At 54.8% G+C, this 13,144-nt stretch overlaps 1 protein-coding gene and 1 non-coding gene across 6 annotated transcripts in view; both read left to right on the top strand.

Annotated features, from left to right (window-relative positions):
- Window positions 1-12,819, top strand: part of UBAP2 (ubiquitin associated protein 2) — an 86,344-nt gene extending 73,525 nt beyond the window's left edge. Inside the window, exons 17-29 of one of the 5 annotated variants that reach the window (XM_024753822.1) lie at window positions 1,528-1,711; window positions 2,619-2,688; window positions 4,440-4,565; window positions 6,877-7,072; window positions 7,817-7,908; window positions 8,073-8,120; window positions 10,941-11,019; window positions 11,240-11,445; window positions 11,721-11,820; window positions 11,905-12,012; window positions 12,157-12,224; window positions 12,304-12,483; window positions 12,565-12,819. In XM_024753822.1, coding sequence (XP_024609590.1) covers window positions 1,528-1,711; window positions 2,619-2,688; window positions 4,440-4,565; window positions 6,877-7,072; window positions 7,817-7,908; window positions 8,073-8,120; window positions 10,941-11,019; window positions 11,240-11,445; window positions 11,721-11,820; window positions 11,905-12,012; window positions 12,157-12,224; window positions 12,304-12,483; window positions 12,565-12,660 — 1,553 coding nt within the window. In that variant the 3' untranslated portion in view covers window positions 12,661-12,819. Of the gene's footprint in view, window positions 1-1,527; window positions 1,712-1,864; window positions 2,689-2,715; window positions 3,436-4,439; window positions 4,566-6,876; window positions 7,073-7,816; window positions 7,909-8,072; window positions 8,121-10,940; window positions 11,020-11,239; window positions 11,446-11,720; window positions 11,821-11,904; window positions 12,013-12,156; window positions 12,225-12,303; window positions 12,484-12,564 lie in introns of those variants that run through there. The other 4 variants (XM_024753824.1, XM_024753823.1, XM_024753825.1 and 1 more) reach the window with 4 other exon arrangements.
- On the top strand, window positions 799-880 carry LOC112405487 (small nucleolar RNA SNORD121A). Its single transcript, XR_003004342.1, has one exon. It is a non-coding gene; the product is annotated as a small nucleolar RNA SNORD121A (small nucleolar RNA).
- Window positions 12,820-13,144: the final 325 nt, after the last annotated feature.

The raw sequence follows: 13,144 nt of genomic DNA, 5'->3' as shown, positions 1-13,144 counted from the left end.
ATCATAGTCTAAAATGAAACTGATTTTCATTCATCATTCAGTAAAGCAAATGGGTATCCACTTTCGGTATGGAAGTCAAAAAGACCCTCTTTATTTAGGAATTTTTGGAGAGTGGCCATGGGATTTTGCCAGACCAGGAGTGGGCCTCAGTTGGAATTGAAATGACACATGTGATAACGTGGGTAGCTCTGAGAACATTGGATGTCACAGGAAGTGTGAATTCCACAAGCCGTAGTGGGAAGTTTCTTTTGTCCAGGCATGGGGTCGAGAGCACATAGAGGTGTACTGGAGATTTTAAGTGAGATAATGAGATGTGAAATGTCCGTAAAACATAGTGCACATTTTAGATAGGTTTTTATGTCCTGTGCTCTCTTCTCCAACCGTCTCTCTCTCTCTCTCTCTCTCTCATTCTCTCTCTCTCTTTCTTTCTTTCTTTCTCTCTCTGTCTCACACACACACACACACACACATACACACTCAAATTCATACAAACACACGTTCTTTGAGAGGCTTTCTGTGAACCTGTCATTACTGTGATCCGATACTCAGGGAGGTGAGTTTGGGGCCAGGGACATCTATGGTGTGTTTATCTAGTTTCTGTAAGAACAGGTGTCATTTGGGGAAGAACTGTGAGTAAAAAGCAAGCCTCAGGGTTGTGAAGACCACTCTTAAGAACTGACTGTGCTGTGTTGCCCTGTTGCTGTCTGTTCTGGTTTTCGAGCGATCCTCCATTTAAAGACTAGTGTGTGTCCCCTGGACTCCCAGGGCCTCCCGAGGAAAGGTGCTGCCTCCTCCTAACTGGAAAAGACGATGATGCTTTATTCCCAAGCACATATCTGAGTTGTATGTGTGGATGGCACTAAAACTGAGTCTTTTCTGCAGCTAGGATTGATCGCATTCATGCTCTTCTGAAAGCCTAACGCGTGCGTTTGTGTGCTCTGAGGTCTGTTCTGTTCAAGCACATGCGAAGGAAGTGCTCACTGCGCTTTTGAAAGTAGGTGTGGACAGCAGGGGTGTCTTCTGCAGATTTTAGGCCTGTGTAGCTCTCCACAGTATATGTACCCTGGGCTATCAACCCCTTCCTGCCCTAAACTGTCTGTGACCTTTCACAAAGTCAGCCTGATTTGATAGAAGCAGACCTAACCCCTGGGTGGTTCGCCTACCAGATTTTCACTGTCCCTTGCTGTGCTCATGTTGTAACTGTATTTGTCAAACTTAGAGCCTCTTTCCCTTTCTGGGTGTGGCTCAGGGTCGGGTCCCTTTAGTTGGGAGGAGTATGTTCACCCCAGAGGGGCTGTGTATGCTGGTAAAGATGTCATTTCTCTCCTTGCCTGGGGCCTGTGTTCTGACAGTCCTCTCCATAGTCACAGCAGACAGAGAAGGGCCTACCTGTGGCATGCTTGTGCATTTTCCCCAGGGGTGTAACTTTGTATATGTCTCAACTGAGCCTGACGTGTCACAAAACATTGAGCATATTTCTGATACTTAACGGTTGGTTCTGGTGCTAAATAGATCTGTTTCTTACAGCTCCTTCATCTGTTCCAGCTCCAAAGACAACAGACCCTCCCTCCGCCCTCCCATCCGTGGGCTCCCTGCCCAGCACCACCTCCTGCACTCAGCTTCTGCCCTCTGTACCCCAGCACACTGCCGCTCTGCCCTCCTTGTCCCAGCCTGGTGACCTGTCCAGCAGCCCCCTCTCTCAGCTTAGCAGGTATGTGGAAAATACGGGCCCAGAGTCCGAGGCACACGGGGGCGAAGTCCTGGAGCCCTTCTACACGGCTGTTCCCATGAGCAGAACACACTGTTGCTCCCTGCATGACGTCCTGGCCTTTTGCAGTAAGGCTGCAGCGTAGGTGGCTGGGTAGGGTCTCACAGGCATCGAGTGTGAAAGCCTTGCTGGCCTGTAATGCCCCTGCTGTCACAGAGCCCTGGGTCCCCTGGGAATCAGGTGGGTCCAAGGGGTCACTGCTACTCTTCTTCAGCCCTCAGGAGGGTGCCCCGAACCTTGTCTCTCCTCCGCATTCTGGGCCCCGTTGCTGTGATGTGGGGTGAGAGTGCCGGGGGTTTTCTGAGCAGGTCACTGCCTCGCACTTGTCGTGGTGTCAGAGATCAAGTTATCAGAACAGGGTGCAGGAGAATGGTATTTGTCTGGTCCCTACCCTGTCTTCTGAGTAGACTTCTCCTCTTTCCTCCTGTAGCCAGGAACAAAAGCGTTTGGTTTGAGTTCTGCATTTGATGGGAATTCAAGTTCTGTCTCTGGCATGTGGGGTTGAACATAGGAACTTTCTTCCTTCACACACAAATTTAATGGAGTCTCTGGGGCTGGCCGTGTTCTTACTGCAATCCTGTTCTTAGCATTTACAGTCTGCAGAGCAAATGGTTAGAGTTGTCTGAGCTGGCTCTGTAGCTTTCCTAGGGCAGGATGTCCCAGATCCTCATGGTGAGTGACCCTTTAGATCATTTCTAACCACAGAGCACCTGGACTGGGTTCCAAGGCCACATGGAAGGAAGGATGTGAAGGGATGGGCAAGCTCGTGTGCAGCCCTCCGTCTAGACGCGTGGGTCCCTCGGGTGGAGTGCTGGGGGGTGCACACGTGGGGCTCTGCCTTGTCTTCCAGCTCTCTCTCCGGCCACCAGAGCAGCCTCTCCTCTGCGCACACGGTGCTCTCCACCAGCACGTCACACACGGTAAGTGTTTTCCTTGCTCCCTCGCCCAGCACCCTGCTTAGCCAGCTTGGAGCTTAGTCATGTGCAGGTGGGGCTTTAGTTTGTGGATTTTAAATATCTGAAATACTCTAATAGGTTGGCTGTAATGTCTCCATCTAGGTACATGGTTTGAACAGATGATTTCCTAGGCAACATGGAGGACATCTTGCTTCCTAAGTCCATGTCTCTGTGGAAGAATTGGTTCTCCGTACCTGATAGATGATTGGCAGGGCTGTCAGGTGGTGAATTTGCTCCCAAGAACTCACTGAGCTCCCTGTTCATGATAGGAGACCTTTCTACCTGGCAGGGTTGGTTTCATTTGCTGGGGCTTCTTATGTTGAGGTCTTTGCAAGTTTTGTAGAGGAAAGTAGACTCGTTGCTAACTTCCGCGTGGGCTCTACTAAAAGTCAAGTTTAATCAAGAGCAGTGTTCCTGGGGAATGCTCTGTTACTTTGTGAAGCCCACTGTAGGGAGAGTGCTCGAAAGGAAAGGGAGAGCTCGTGTGTCTCTGAGACTAACAGCCCAGTCAGTGTAACTGCATTCCAGGTTGCTGGTGGTCGTGGAGACTTCACTCTTGCCGTCTCAGGCCATCTTCCCCAGCTCAGAGGCAGAGGCTTTGGGAAGGTTGCTGTTGAAGAAGGAAGCGTGGGTGTGGAGAGGCAAGAGTGGAAGCACAAGTGGGCGAGTGTCCTGGTGCGCTGAAGAGTGACCTAGATGGTGGTTGCTGAGGTGCGACTTCTGAGCTGTGGAGCTGGGAGCGTGGTCTTGGGTAGGACTCGGTCTAGACCGAGCGGACTGAGGGCTGGCAGCCGGGCTGTGCAAGGAGGCAGGGCAGCGGGCGGGTGTTGTGCTAGCAGCCGGGGAGGCTGGAACGTGGAAGGAAAGGTGCCTGGAGAGAGCACAGTGTCCCTCTCCTGGGAGACAGCAGGCTTCCACAAGGTGGAAGTAGATGGTTCCTCAAGTAGGGAAGGAAGTTTTGGGTGCAGATGAACGGGAGAGTCGGGAAACTGGGGGAAATTGGTTTCCTCTGAAGAAGTCGAATCTTTCGCTGTAGAATGAAGCAATGGAAAAGATTCAGGTCCTGTCCTTTATCAGAACCTGGCTAACATCGTGGCTTTCATACTCTAGCTTTCCAAGTGAAATCAGTTTACACATAATTCTTTGTCTTAAAACACATAGATCACTGCCTTCATAGCAGAGATTGGTGTGAACATCTCTGCCCTTGGAGTAAGTTGCCCACCAGCCAGTGCCTCCTGTTTGGCCAGTGGGAGCCCTGAGATGTCCCCTTTGTGAGCCCTGCAGAGCTGGCCCCCTGTTCCGGGCACAGTGTGTTGGAGCCCAGAGCTCTTGCTCTCATGGGTTAGCTGCACTCTATGTCTTAGCAGGAAACCCCAAATCTTAGTCCCAATGGCCACAGCCAGAATCACCTAGTACAGTTGCTAACGTCGTCACAGATTCAATAACAAAAGACATAAAAAGATATATACTGAAAAGTTTTTGTCTCTTTTCTACTTGGTTGTACCCCTTTTCCTACTATTTTCTTGATCCTCTAGTTTGTATTTTATAAGCCCATAAAATGCATACATAGTAGTTTTCCTTCTGCCCTTTTGCTTTTCCTGTAATATAAATGGGAGTATTCTCTACATAGTGTCCTTTATCTTTTTCCCTCACTTAACAGTGTATCTTCAGGAGGTTTCTGTGTTGAATCAGAGTTCTTTGTTCTTTTTTCACAGCCCTGCTGCATTACATTATTTAATCAGGCCTCCTCTGATGGAACTTTAGGGCCATTTTCAGTCTTGATACCTTGGAAATACTGTGGGTTCAGTTATAGACCACCACCGTGGGAATATTGTGGGAAAGTGAGTCATATGTCTTTTGATTTCTTAGTGCATATAAGTTTTGTTTACACTATACTGTAGTCTGTTAAGGTGTGCAATAACATGTCTACAAAAACAACATACATATCTTAATTAAAAAATACATTATTAGCTAAAAATGCTAGCCATCACTTGAGCCTTGAGCAAGTTGTAATCTTTTTGCATTTGTAACATCAGAGGTCACTGATCATTATAGCAAATATAATAATGAAAAGACTTGAAATATTGTGAGAATTACCAAAATGTGATGCAGAGAGAGGAAGTGAGCCAATGCTGTTGGAAAAATGGTGCTGATAGACTTTCTTGACCCAGGGTTGCCTCAGACCCTCACTTTGTAAGAAATGCAGTATCTGAGAAGCACAAGAACATGAGATGTGCCTGTACAAACAAAGGTGTGTAACCTTTTGCACGTGTTTCACGTGTGCAGCTGTGTCTAGAGGGTAAACCCTGGAGGTGGAATTGCTAGGCATTTGTCATTTTATACAAATTGCTCTGCATAGTGATTTAACCCGCGTAGATCTCACTGGCAAAGAATGAGATGTCCTCTTTCCCCACATCCTCCTGAAATGATGTTACCAAATATTTGTATTTTTCCAATGTGTTAATAGAAAAATGACCTGTCAGTATAGTGTTTAATCGAAAGAGCTTGAACATCTATTTTATATATTGGAAAGCCATTAATTTCTTTTGGAGTGAGCTGTTTACATTTTTCATTTTCCTGTCAGGTCTGTGGTCTTTATTTCTGTAGTTGGGAGACTTAGTAGGTAGCCCTTTGTGATGGGAAGTGCAAATATTTTTCCTAGGTTTGTCATTTTATGAATTGATTTTTGAATAGTCGGATATATCATAGTCTGTCACAGCCAGGTCTTTCCTACCTTGTCTGTAAAGGAAATCTAGTGTATTCTCCTGCCCTTCATGTTCTGTGGAAGGTTTGGTGCAGCTGTGCTTTTCTGGGCCCATCTGAGGGGCTGAGTGGCAGCCCCGTCGGATGGTCCGAGCGAGCCAGCAACTTGTCTTCCTCACAGATTTGAGAGGTGAGGGGGCAGATACAGGAACGCCGCCAGGGTCCACTGAAGGCAGGAGAGGCTTGCTGGATGACTCTGGAGTTCCCGTGGATTCCCCGTACTCCCCAGTCTGGGAATGTTCTTTTTTTTTCTTTTTCTTTTTTTAATCCTGTGGTTGAAAGGTTGTGCGGCCAGTGCCACCATCACAGTGCGGTGGTCAGAGCCGTTCCTGATCCTGTGGCGGGTGCCCTTGGCTCCACGCAGGGGGCCGTGGAATGGGTGCTGGGCAGCCCTGGCCCTACCCTGGGCTCTCGTCTTCCTGGTTCTGTCTGTCCATCTAGGCGGAAGGGGCAGGAGTCCCGAGGAGCCCCAGAAGACCATAATTTCAGCGGTCTTCACTTGCTGAGCCGATTCTGGATACTAGTGCTCGGGTGGGCAGGGCGGCCCGCGGGGCTGGGACCCGCACGGCGCCGTCTGTGCCGTGGAAAGCAGAGCACACGGTGGCCCCCTTTCTCCTGGTCCTTCGCTTCTTCAGCTTTCCCTCCAGGAGTTTCCCGGCTTCTTTGTTGTGCACAAGTTCTGATTTGGAGGCTGGTCTCAGTCTTACAGAGCCTTTTCCTCCCTCTTTGACCCTTGCTTTGCCCAGCCAGGTGTATCTCTTCCACCCACCCCTCAGCCCCTGAAACCCTTCCTGATGCCTCGTTTACTGGCAGCTGGGCAGGACCCTTGGCACTCAGGCTCTTCACAGCTTTCTGCTAGGCTTTGCCCTTCTTTCCTCAGTGGCTCTTGTCGGGCAGGCCTAGGGCCGGGCTGGGCCCTGCTTGGTAGTCCCTGGTGACCCACAAAGTGTCACCAGATCCTGGAGCAAAGGCCTCTCTTGGCCACCTGTGACTTCAGGTCAGAGGAGCCAGGAAGGCTCTGACTTGGGTTGGGCTGCTTGTGGCCGCAGGCTCGACTCTCCTGAGGCCCCTTGCTTTTCTGTGAGGTGGCTTTTCACCTCATATTGAGATGCTCTGTGCTTATCTGTGTCTGTGCTTTGTTTCACTTACCAAAGCCTGAGCAACTTTAATGATTTTTTAGGAGGGTTTTTGGGTCATAAATCTCCATTTTAATGGTCTTGAAAGCTCAGCTGATGAGTTGTGTCCCAGTGGCCTAATGTGGCTGCAGTGTGAGAGGCCACGGTGAGCACACTGGCCCATCTGAGACTGCGGGCACACAGGCCAGGCCGGTTCTTGTGCACTCTTGTGCTCTGCCCCCAGATCCATGTGTCCTGGCTTTTGTCTTGCCAGCATGCCGGCATGGAGAGCGCCCCTTCCCTCCAGTCCTCAGCCACCTTCTCAACGGCAGCAACCTGTGCCTCGAGTGCCGCGTCCTCAGGGCTCAGCCTGCCAAGCAGCGTGAACGCGGTCAGCAGCCTCTGCCTGGGCGGTGCCGCCGTGAGTGCCCCCGGCAGCAGTGCCAGGGCCACGCCCTTGGCGAGCTCAGGTGTGTGCCCCCGGGAGGAGGCCGAGGCGGCAGGCCGGGGGGTGGGGGCCCGCGAGCGTCGGAAGCTCACAGTCCCCCCTGCCGTGCCGCCACTTGCTTGTCATCTTTGCCCCACTCACCTCTTGAGGCCGGATCTTCCAGAGCTCACGTGGGGGCCAGGTTCTGGGTGGTTCTGAAATCGGTGTCTGGGGGCACGCTCCCCTGGGCAGATCCCTGGCAGCCTTTGTGCTCGTAGCTCCCCATTCTTTTCTGTCCTCGCTCATTCCTGGAGCCGAGGTGATGGAGCTCTCGTGGGCTCTTCTGCTCCTGCTGTGACTGCCTGGCAGCCAGACCCGGGCAGTGTGTGGGCCCAGCAGACGGTGGTTTGGTCGTGACTGCTCGCCCGCCTTTGGCCCAGCTGTGCCTCTCCTGGCGCTGCCCGGCCTGCTTTGTTCTGAGGGGCAGGTGGTCCCTGCTGCTCGGGCCCTCTCGGCGCAGTGCGGCCTTCAGGAGAGGGTGGCGGTGCTTTGTGCCGCAGGGCGCGGGCCCCTCTGGTAACACAGCCTGGATGTGGTGGCACGTGCTCTGCCTCCCCCGCCCCCTAGCACGGCTTCCGTTTCTCTCGGCTGCTGCCCTCCCCTCTTGCCCGTGGCCTCGTCTGGGACGGCACCGTGACAGTGGGCTTGACAGCCGCCGTGCCCACAGTACCTGAGGAATCTCGCCCTTGTGGTGGCCCCTTCACTCCATTTGAGTTTGCCTTCACAGGCAAAGCGCCCCCCAGCCTGCCCCAGGGGGCGCCTCCCCTGCTGCACAGCCAGTACCTCGTGGGCCCCGGAGGACTGCTTCCTGCCTACCCGGTGAGTGCACGTGGGGCTCTGGGCCGGCCCCCGGCAGGACCTGGGGGCCTTGGGTTGCTGCTGCTCCTTCCCTGAGCCCGCCTCTGCCGCTCGGATCCCGGGCGTTTCTCCAGCTAGACTCTGTCAAGGCAGGGCATCTAACAGCCTTTTTGGTCCTCACACAGGTTTATGGCTATGACGAGCTCCAGATGCTGCAGTCGCGGCTGCCGATGGTGAGTGGGATTTGGGCTGGTGGCCGGGGGGATTCAGACTCTGAGTCTCGCGCATCTCACCCGCGCAGCCGTGACAGCTACCCTCTCTGGCCTTCGGGACACTCGGCCTGAGGACTTCCCTCAGCACCACAGCTGAGAAAGCTGCTTCCATTTGGTGGTTGTGTCTGCTGCACCTACAGCCTGGGCACTCGAGCGTCCTGCGCTCGTGCCTGGGGATCTTGAAGATCATTGGGACCTGGGGCCCCAGTAGGCAGTGTCCTTACCAAACGTGGGTCCTTCTCTTCCCTCAAGTTCCACCCCTCCCCCAACCAAAACAAACAAACAGGACGTGGCGCTGCTTACGTGCCCCTAGACTTTTTATAAAAAAGTCCTCTCCGAAGTACCATCTAGTGTTTGTGGCTTCTGAAGTGGCCATTGGTGATGCTCGTGATGGCAGCTTTGTTCTTCTGAGTGAGTGGCTGGAGCCAGCAGTCTTCAAGGGCCCTTCTGGGTTTAGCCTGCCATCCCGTGTATAAGAACGCTGGCCCCAGGATCTCTCTGGTGGCTGCAGTCTCACTCTGGGGGCAGCATTGCCTCTTTATTCTGGCCCTTGCTACCAGGACGAAGCACTGGGCCTTCTCTGGGATGGCCACGTGAGCAGGACTGCAGTGCAGAAGAGGTACAGGACGAGGCACGCTCCCTGCCCGGACAGCCTGCAGGCTCCTGTACCGCCACCCCCTTCTTGGTCTGGCGTTTCCCAGACTCCTGATCATTTGCAGCAGACCAGGGCATCTGTCACATTGTCTGGGAGTAAATAGCTATTTGGACCCTGATGTCAACTCTCCTGGGTATGGTCTTTCCTTTTCCCCAAGTGAAGGTGAGGTGTCCTTCCTCAGACTCCTCTCCACTGGTGTTAGCCCCTCTTGGGCTGGCCACAGAGAGCTCAGGGAGCTGCAGGCACCACCTCTACCTCCCAGGCCCCAGTGGCTGATGCTCGTGTCTCTCAGAAGACCCTTTCATCTGCTTGGAATGTTTCCATAGGTTGGTAGCTGGGCAGCTCTTCCCCAGTGTGCAAACCAGCAGCCAATCACACTACTGCTCAAGGGGCCTGCGGGACTTTCCAGCTGCTGCCCATGTCCCTGGAGGGCCCAGAAGGATACTGAGGACATGATGACAGATTTCTAGAGTGGAAAACAGAACTTAGGGTTTCTGGGGATGCCTTAAGCCCTAGGGCTTTGCAGGGAAACCAGAAGTGGCCCTAGTCCCCCTGACACTCAGGAAACCTTGCAGCCAGGAGCCCCAGGGCATCAGAGATGGAATGCAGGAGGTGGTCCTGAATGAGTCTGAAGGTGGTACCTGGTTGGGCCCCTAGGTGACTCAGTGGGATTCTAGCCCTGGGAATCATCCTGGGCTGCTTCATATTCCTTCAATCTTTTTGTGCCTTAGAAGCAATCACCTCTGAGCCTGCCTTTTTTTTTTTTTTTTTTTTTTTGGGTACGCGGGCCTCTCACTGTTGTGGCCTCTCCCGTTGCGGAGCACAGGCTCCAGACGCGCAGGCTCAACGGCCATGGCTCACAGGCCCAGCCAATCCGCGGCATATGGGATCTTCCTGGACCGGGGCACGAACCCATGGCCCCTGCATCGGCAGGCAGGCTCCCAACCACTGCGCCATCAGGGAAGCCCTGAGCCTGCCTTTTTTTTTTTTTTTGCGGTACGCGGGCCTCTCACTGTTGTGGCCTCTCCCGTTGCGGAGCACAGGCTCCAGACGCGCAGGCTCAACGGCCATGGCTCACAGGCCCAGCCAATCCGCGGCATATGGGATCTTCCTGCACAGGGGCCCGACCCCATGTCCCCTGCATTGGCAGGCAGACTCCCAACCACTGCGCCACCAGGGAAGCCCTGAGCCTGCCTTTTGAGATGCATTTCTTTCATTTTCCCCTTCGGTCATTTCTTAGATTCTGATACTTTTGTGCCTCATTTCCACCTTTGGATTTTCTTGTGTCAAAGAGCTCCCCCTCCTGGGCTTCCTCCAGGCCTGTCCCCGCTTGTGTTCTACTAACTGTGCTTTTCTAGCCCTGCCTTCTGTTGTGGTTCTGGTCTGAGGGTGCCATGGATTTCCTGGAGGTGTCCGGGAGATGGGGCCAAAGGAGGCTGTAGGTGCCTTTCCTAGACACTGCTGCCCACGAGGAAAGCAGGAGGGCTTTCCCTCAGCTCAGAGGACCGGGGTGCAGTATGTCCAGGGCTGGCAGAGCCCTGGGCGGTGAGTGAGGGTCAGGGCAGGCCTCCCCTTCTTCATAGAGCTCCACTGTGTTTTGCCTCAGCATCCACGCTTGTCCTGACTCCTGTGCAATGTCAGCATTGCCAGGGCAGAGTGGGTGGTCTCTCCTAGCTCAGGACCTGACCCCTGTTAAACCCTTTTGGCCCCTCCTCCTCCTCAGGTTTCTCCTTGTCCTGTTAACTTTCCTCGCTTTCCTTCAGAATCCCTCTCACTGGAGAAGCCAGTAGAGTTGGTTTGGCCCATGACATTCACCAGCATCCATCTGTGATGTAGAATGGATGTGTGTGACTGGGCCTCCGCTGGCTCTGCCCGGGGAAGGCTGAGGGATCGGTCAGTGCGTCTACATGCTGTGTGCCTGCCACACTGCACAGCTCTGACCGGCACCATTTGTTTTGAATTCTCTGTGAGTGCTGCCCTCTGGTGGTGTGCCCGTGACGTCCCTGCGGTCTGGTAGGCCTGGGGAATGTGGCATTGCCTGGAGCACCCGTACTGCCTGCAGGTTCTGCTGCCCTGGGAGTGGGGTGAGGCTCTTGTGCTGACTGAACCTCTCTGGTCTCTCCTAGGATTACTATGGGATTCCTTTCGCTACACCCGCAGCCCTCACCAGTCGAGATGGGAGCCTTGCTAATAATCCCTATTCAGGTTAGTCTTGTTCAGGGGGTTAGGCATGGGGGTGGAGTGGTCATCGGACTGGCCTGTGGCTCATCCCGGGAGTCTGGAAACAGACGCAGAAGGGCTGCAGAGACCTACCGGTTTCCTGTTGTGCTGGCAGCCAGGCCTGTTCCTGTTCACAGGGACCAGTCTGGCTTTTTCCTGGCTGGATAGGGGGCAGTGACTGGATTCAGTGCCCTGTTTCTCCCAGGTGATGTCACAAAGTTTGGCCGAGGAGACTCTGCGTCCCCTGCACCTGCCACCACCCTGGCTCAGCCCCAGCAGAGCCAGTCCCAGGCCCACCACACAGCCCAGCAGCCCTTTCTGAACCCTGCCCTGCCACCTGGCTACAGCTACACTGGCCTCCCCTACTATACAGGCGTACCCAGTGCCTTCCAGTATGGGCCCACCGTGTTTGTGAGTATTCAGGGCGGTGTTACTCCAGCTCCAGGGAACAGAGGGAGGGCAGGGAGGGAGGGACAGGTCCCCACTCAGAGTGTCACCTGGCCTTGAGGAATGAGTCCGGCTTGGGGGCGAGGTTCCTTTCCCATCTGTTTTGAGATCTAGCGTGTTGCGCTACTGAAGACACCTCCCTAGTGGTTGTGCCACCAACTGCCTGAGGCTAAGCCGGGGTGACCTGCTTCCCCAGCTCTGTCCCCCTACTGATGCCTTTCCTGCTTGCCTGCCACCAGGTCCCCCCGGCCTCAGCCAAGCAGCACGGTGTGAGCCTCAGCAGCCCCACCACCCCTTTCCAGCAGGCCAGTGGCTATGGCCAGCACAGCTACAGTGCAGGTGAGGGGTGCTTCCGCCACGGAGAGGCACAGGAAGGACAGGCTCACCTAGCTCACACGTGCCTCTTGTCCCTTGCCGTGCTAGGTTACGATGACGTGAGCCAGGGGGCAGCAGCGGGAGACTACACCAAGGGTGGCTATGGTGGATCATCGCAGGCACAGAGCAAGTCTGCAGGTTCTGGGCCTGGCAAAGGTAGGCCTTTCCAGGATTGCGGCCCAGAGCAGTCATCTCCTCCCCTGACTCCTTCTCAGGCGAGGCTGCCCCAGAGGGCCCCTGGAGCGGGGGGAGGCTGGCGCTGGGGCCAGCTGACGTGGGAACAGCCGCTTTTCCTTCTAGGAGTGTCGGCGTCTTCGAGCGGCCCCGGCCTCCCTGACGTGACTGGGTCCGTCTACAGCAAGACTCAGGTGAGGGAGGGCCGGCACTGGCGGGAGGGCTGGCAGAGTGCCGCCAAGCGAGCCTCACTGTCGTCTCTCTGCCTTGCAGACTTTCGACAGGCAGGGATTCCACGCAGGGACCCCACCACCGTTCAGCCTGCCCTCGGCCTTGGGCTCCCCTGGGCCCCTGGGCCCTGGTTACGCGCCCTCACCGCTCGTGCACGTCCTGCCCGCCCACCAGCAGCCTCACTCACAGCTGCTGCACCACCACCTCCCGCAGGACGCTCAGGTGAGCCCGGTGGAGCAGGCGGCCATCCTGCCCTGGGCTGGGGGCTCCACTGCAGCCTTGACAGCCTTCTCTCCTCCTCAGAGCGGCTCCGGTCAGCGCAGCCAGCCCAGCTCCCTGCAGCCCAAGTCGCAAGCCTCCAAACCTGCCTACGGCAACTCTCCATACTGGACAAACTGAACCCTGAAGAGCTGGGGGGCCAGGGCGGGGCCTACCCTGGGCAGGAGAGCGCACACAGAGCCCGGCACCCTCCCCAGAGTTTCTGAGACGTGTAGCTGTGTCAGCCAAGCCTCTGTGGGGAGCCTGCCTCCCAGACTCCCTGTTGTATGTAATGTATTTATGTATGTATTTGTAAATGTGGTAAAAGGCTTGGGGGAGGGGGGAGCTCCCCACTCAAGCCCCTTCCTGCTGTAGCAGCAGCAGCCCCCTTCCCTCCTTCGGCCTTCAGGCCTTCTACAGAGCCCCCCGGTGGGCAGCGTCTGGAAGGGCTGGCTCGAGGCAGTTTGGGGACTGGGGTCAGGTACCAATGAAGAATCACGACTCATCTCGCTCCCTTGTAAACCATTCTTTGAGTTTTCGTCCCTGTGTAATTACTTTATCCCTTGCTTTTTGAGAAACTGGTCCTTTTGTCATCTGTCATGTTCCCCTCCCTCCAAACCTTGAT

The sequence above is a fragment of the Neophocaena asiaeorientalis genome, unplaced genomic scaffold (genome assembly GCF_003031525.2).
Source record: "Neophocaena asiaeorientalis asiaeorientalis breed wild unplaced genomic scaffold, Neophocaena_asiaeorientalis_V1.1 scaffold220, whole genome shotgun sequence".
NCBI lineage: Eukaryota > Metazoa > Chordata > Mammalia > Artiodactyla > Phocoenidae > Neophocaena > Neophocaena asiaeorientalis.
Note: the sequence above shows the minus strand (reverse complement) of the source record. Positions and strands in the feature narration are given on the sequence as shown.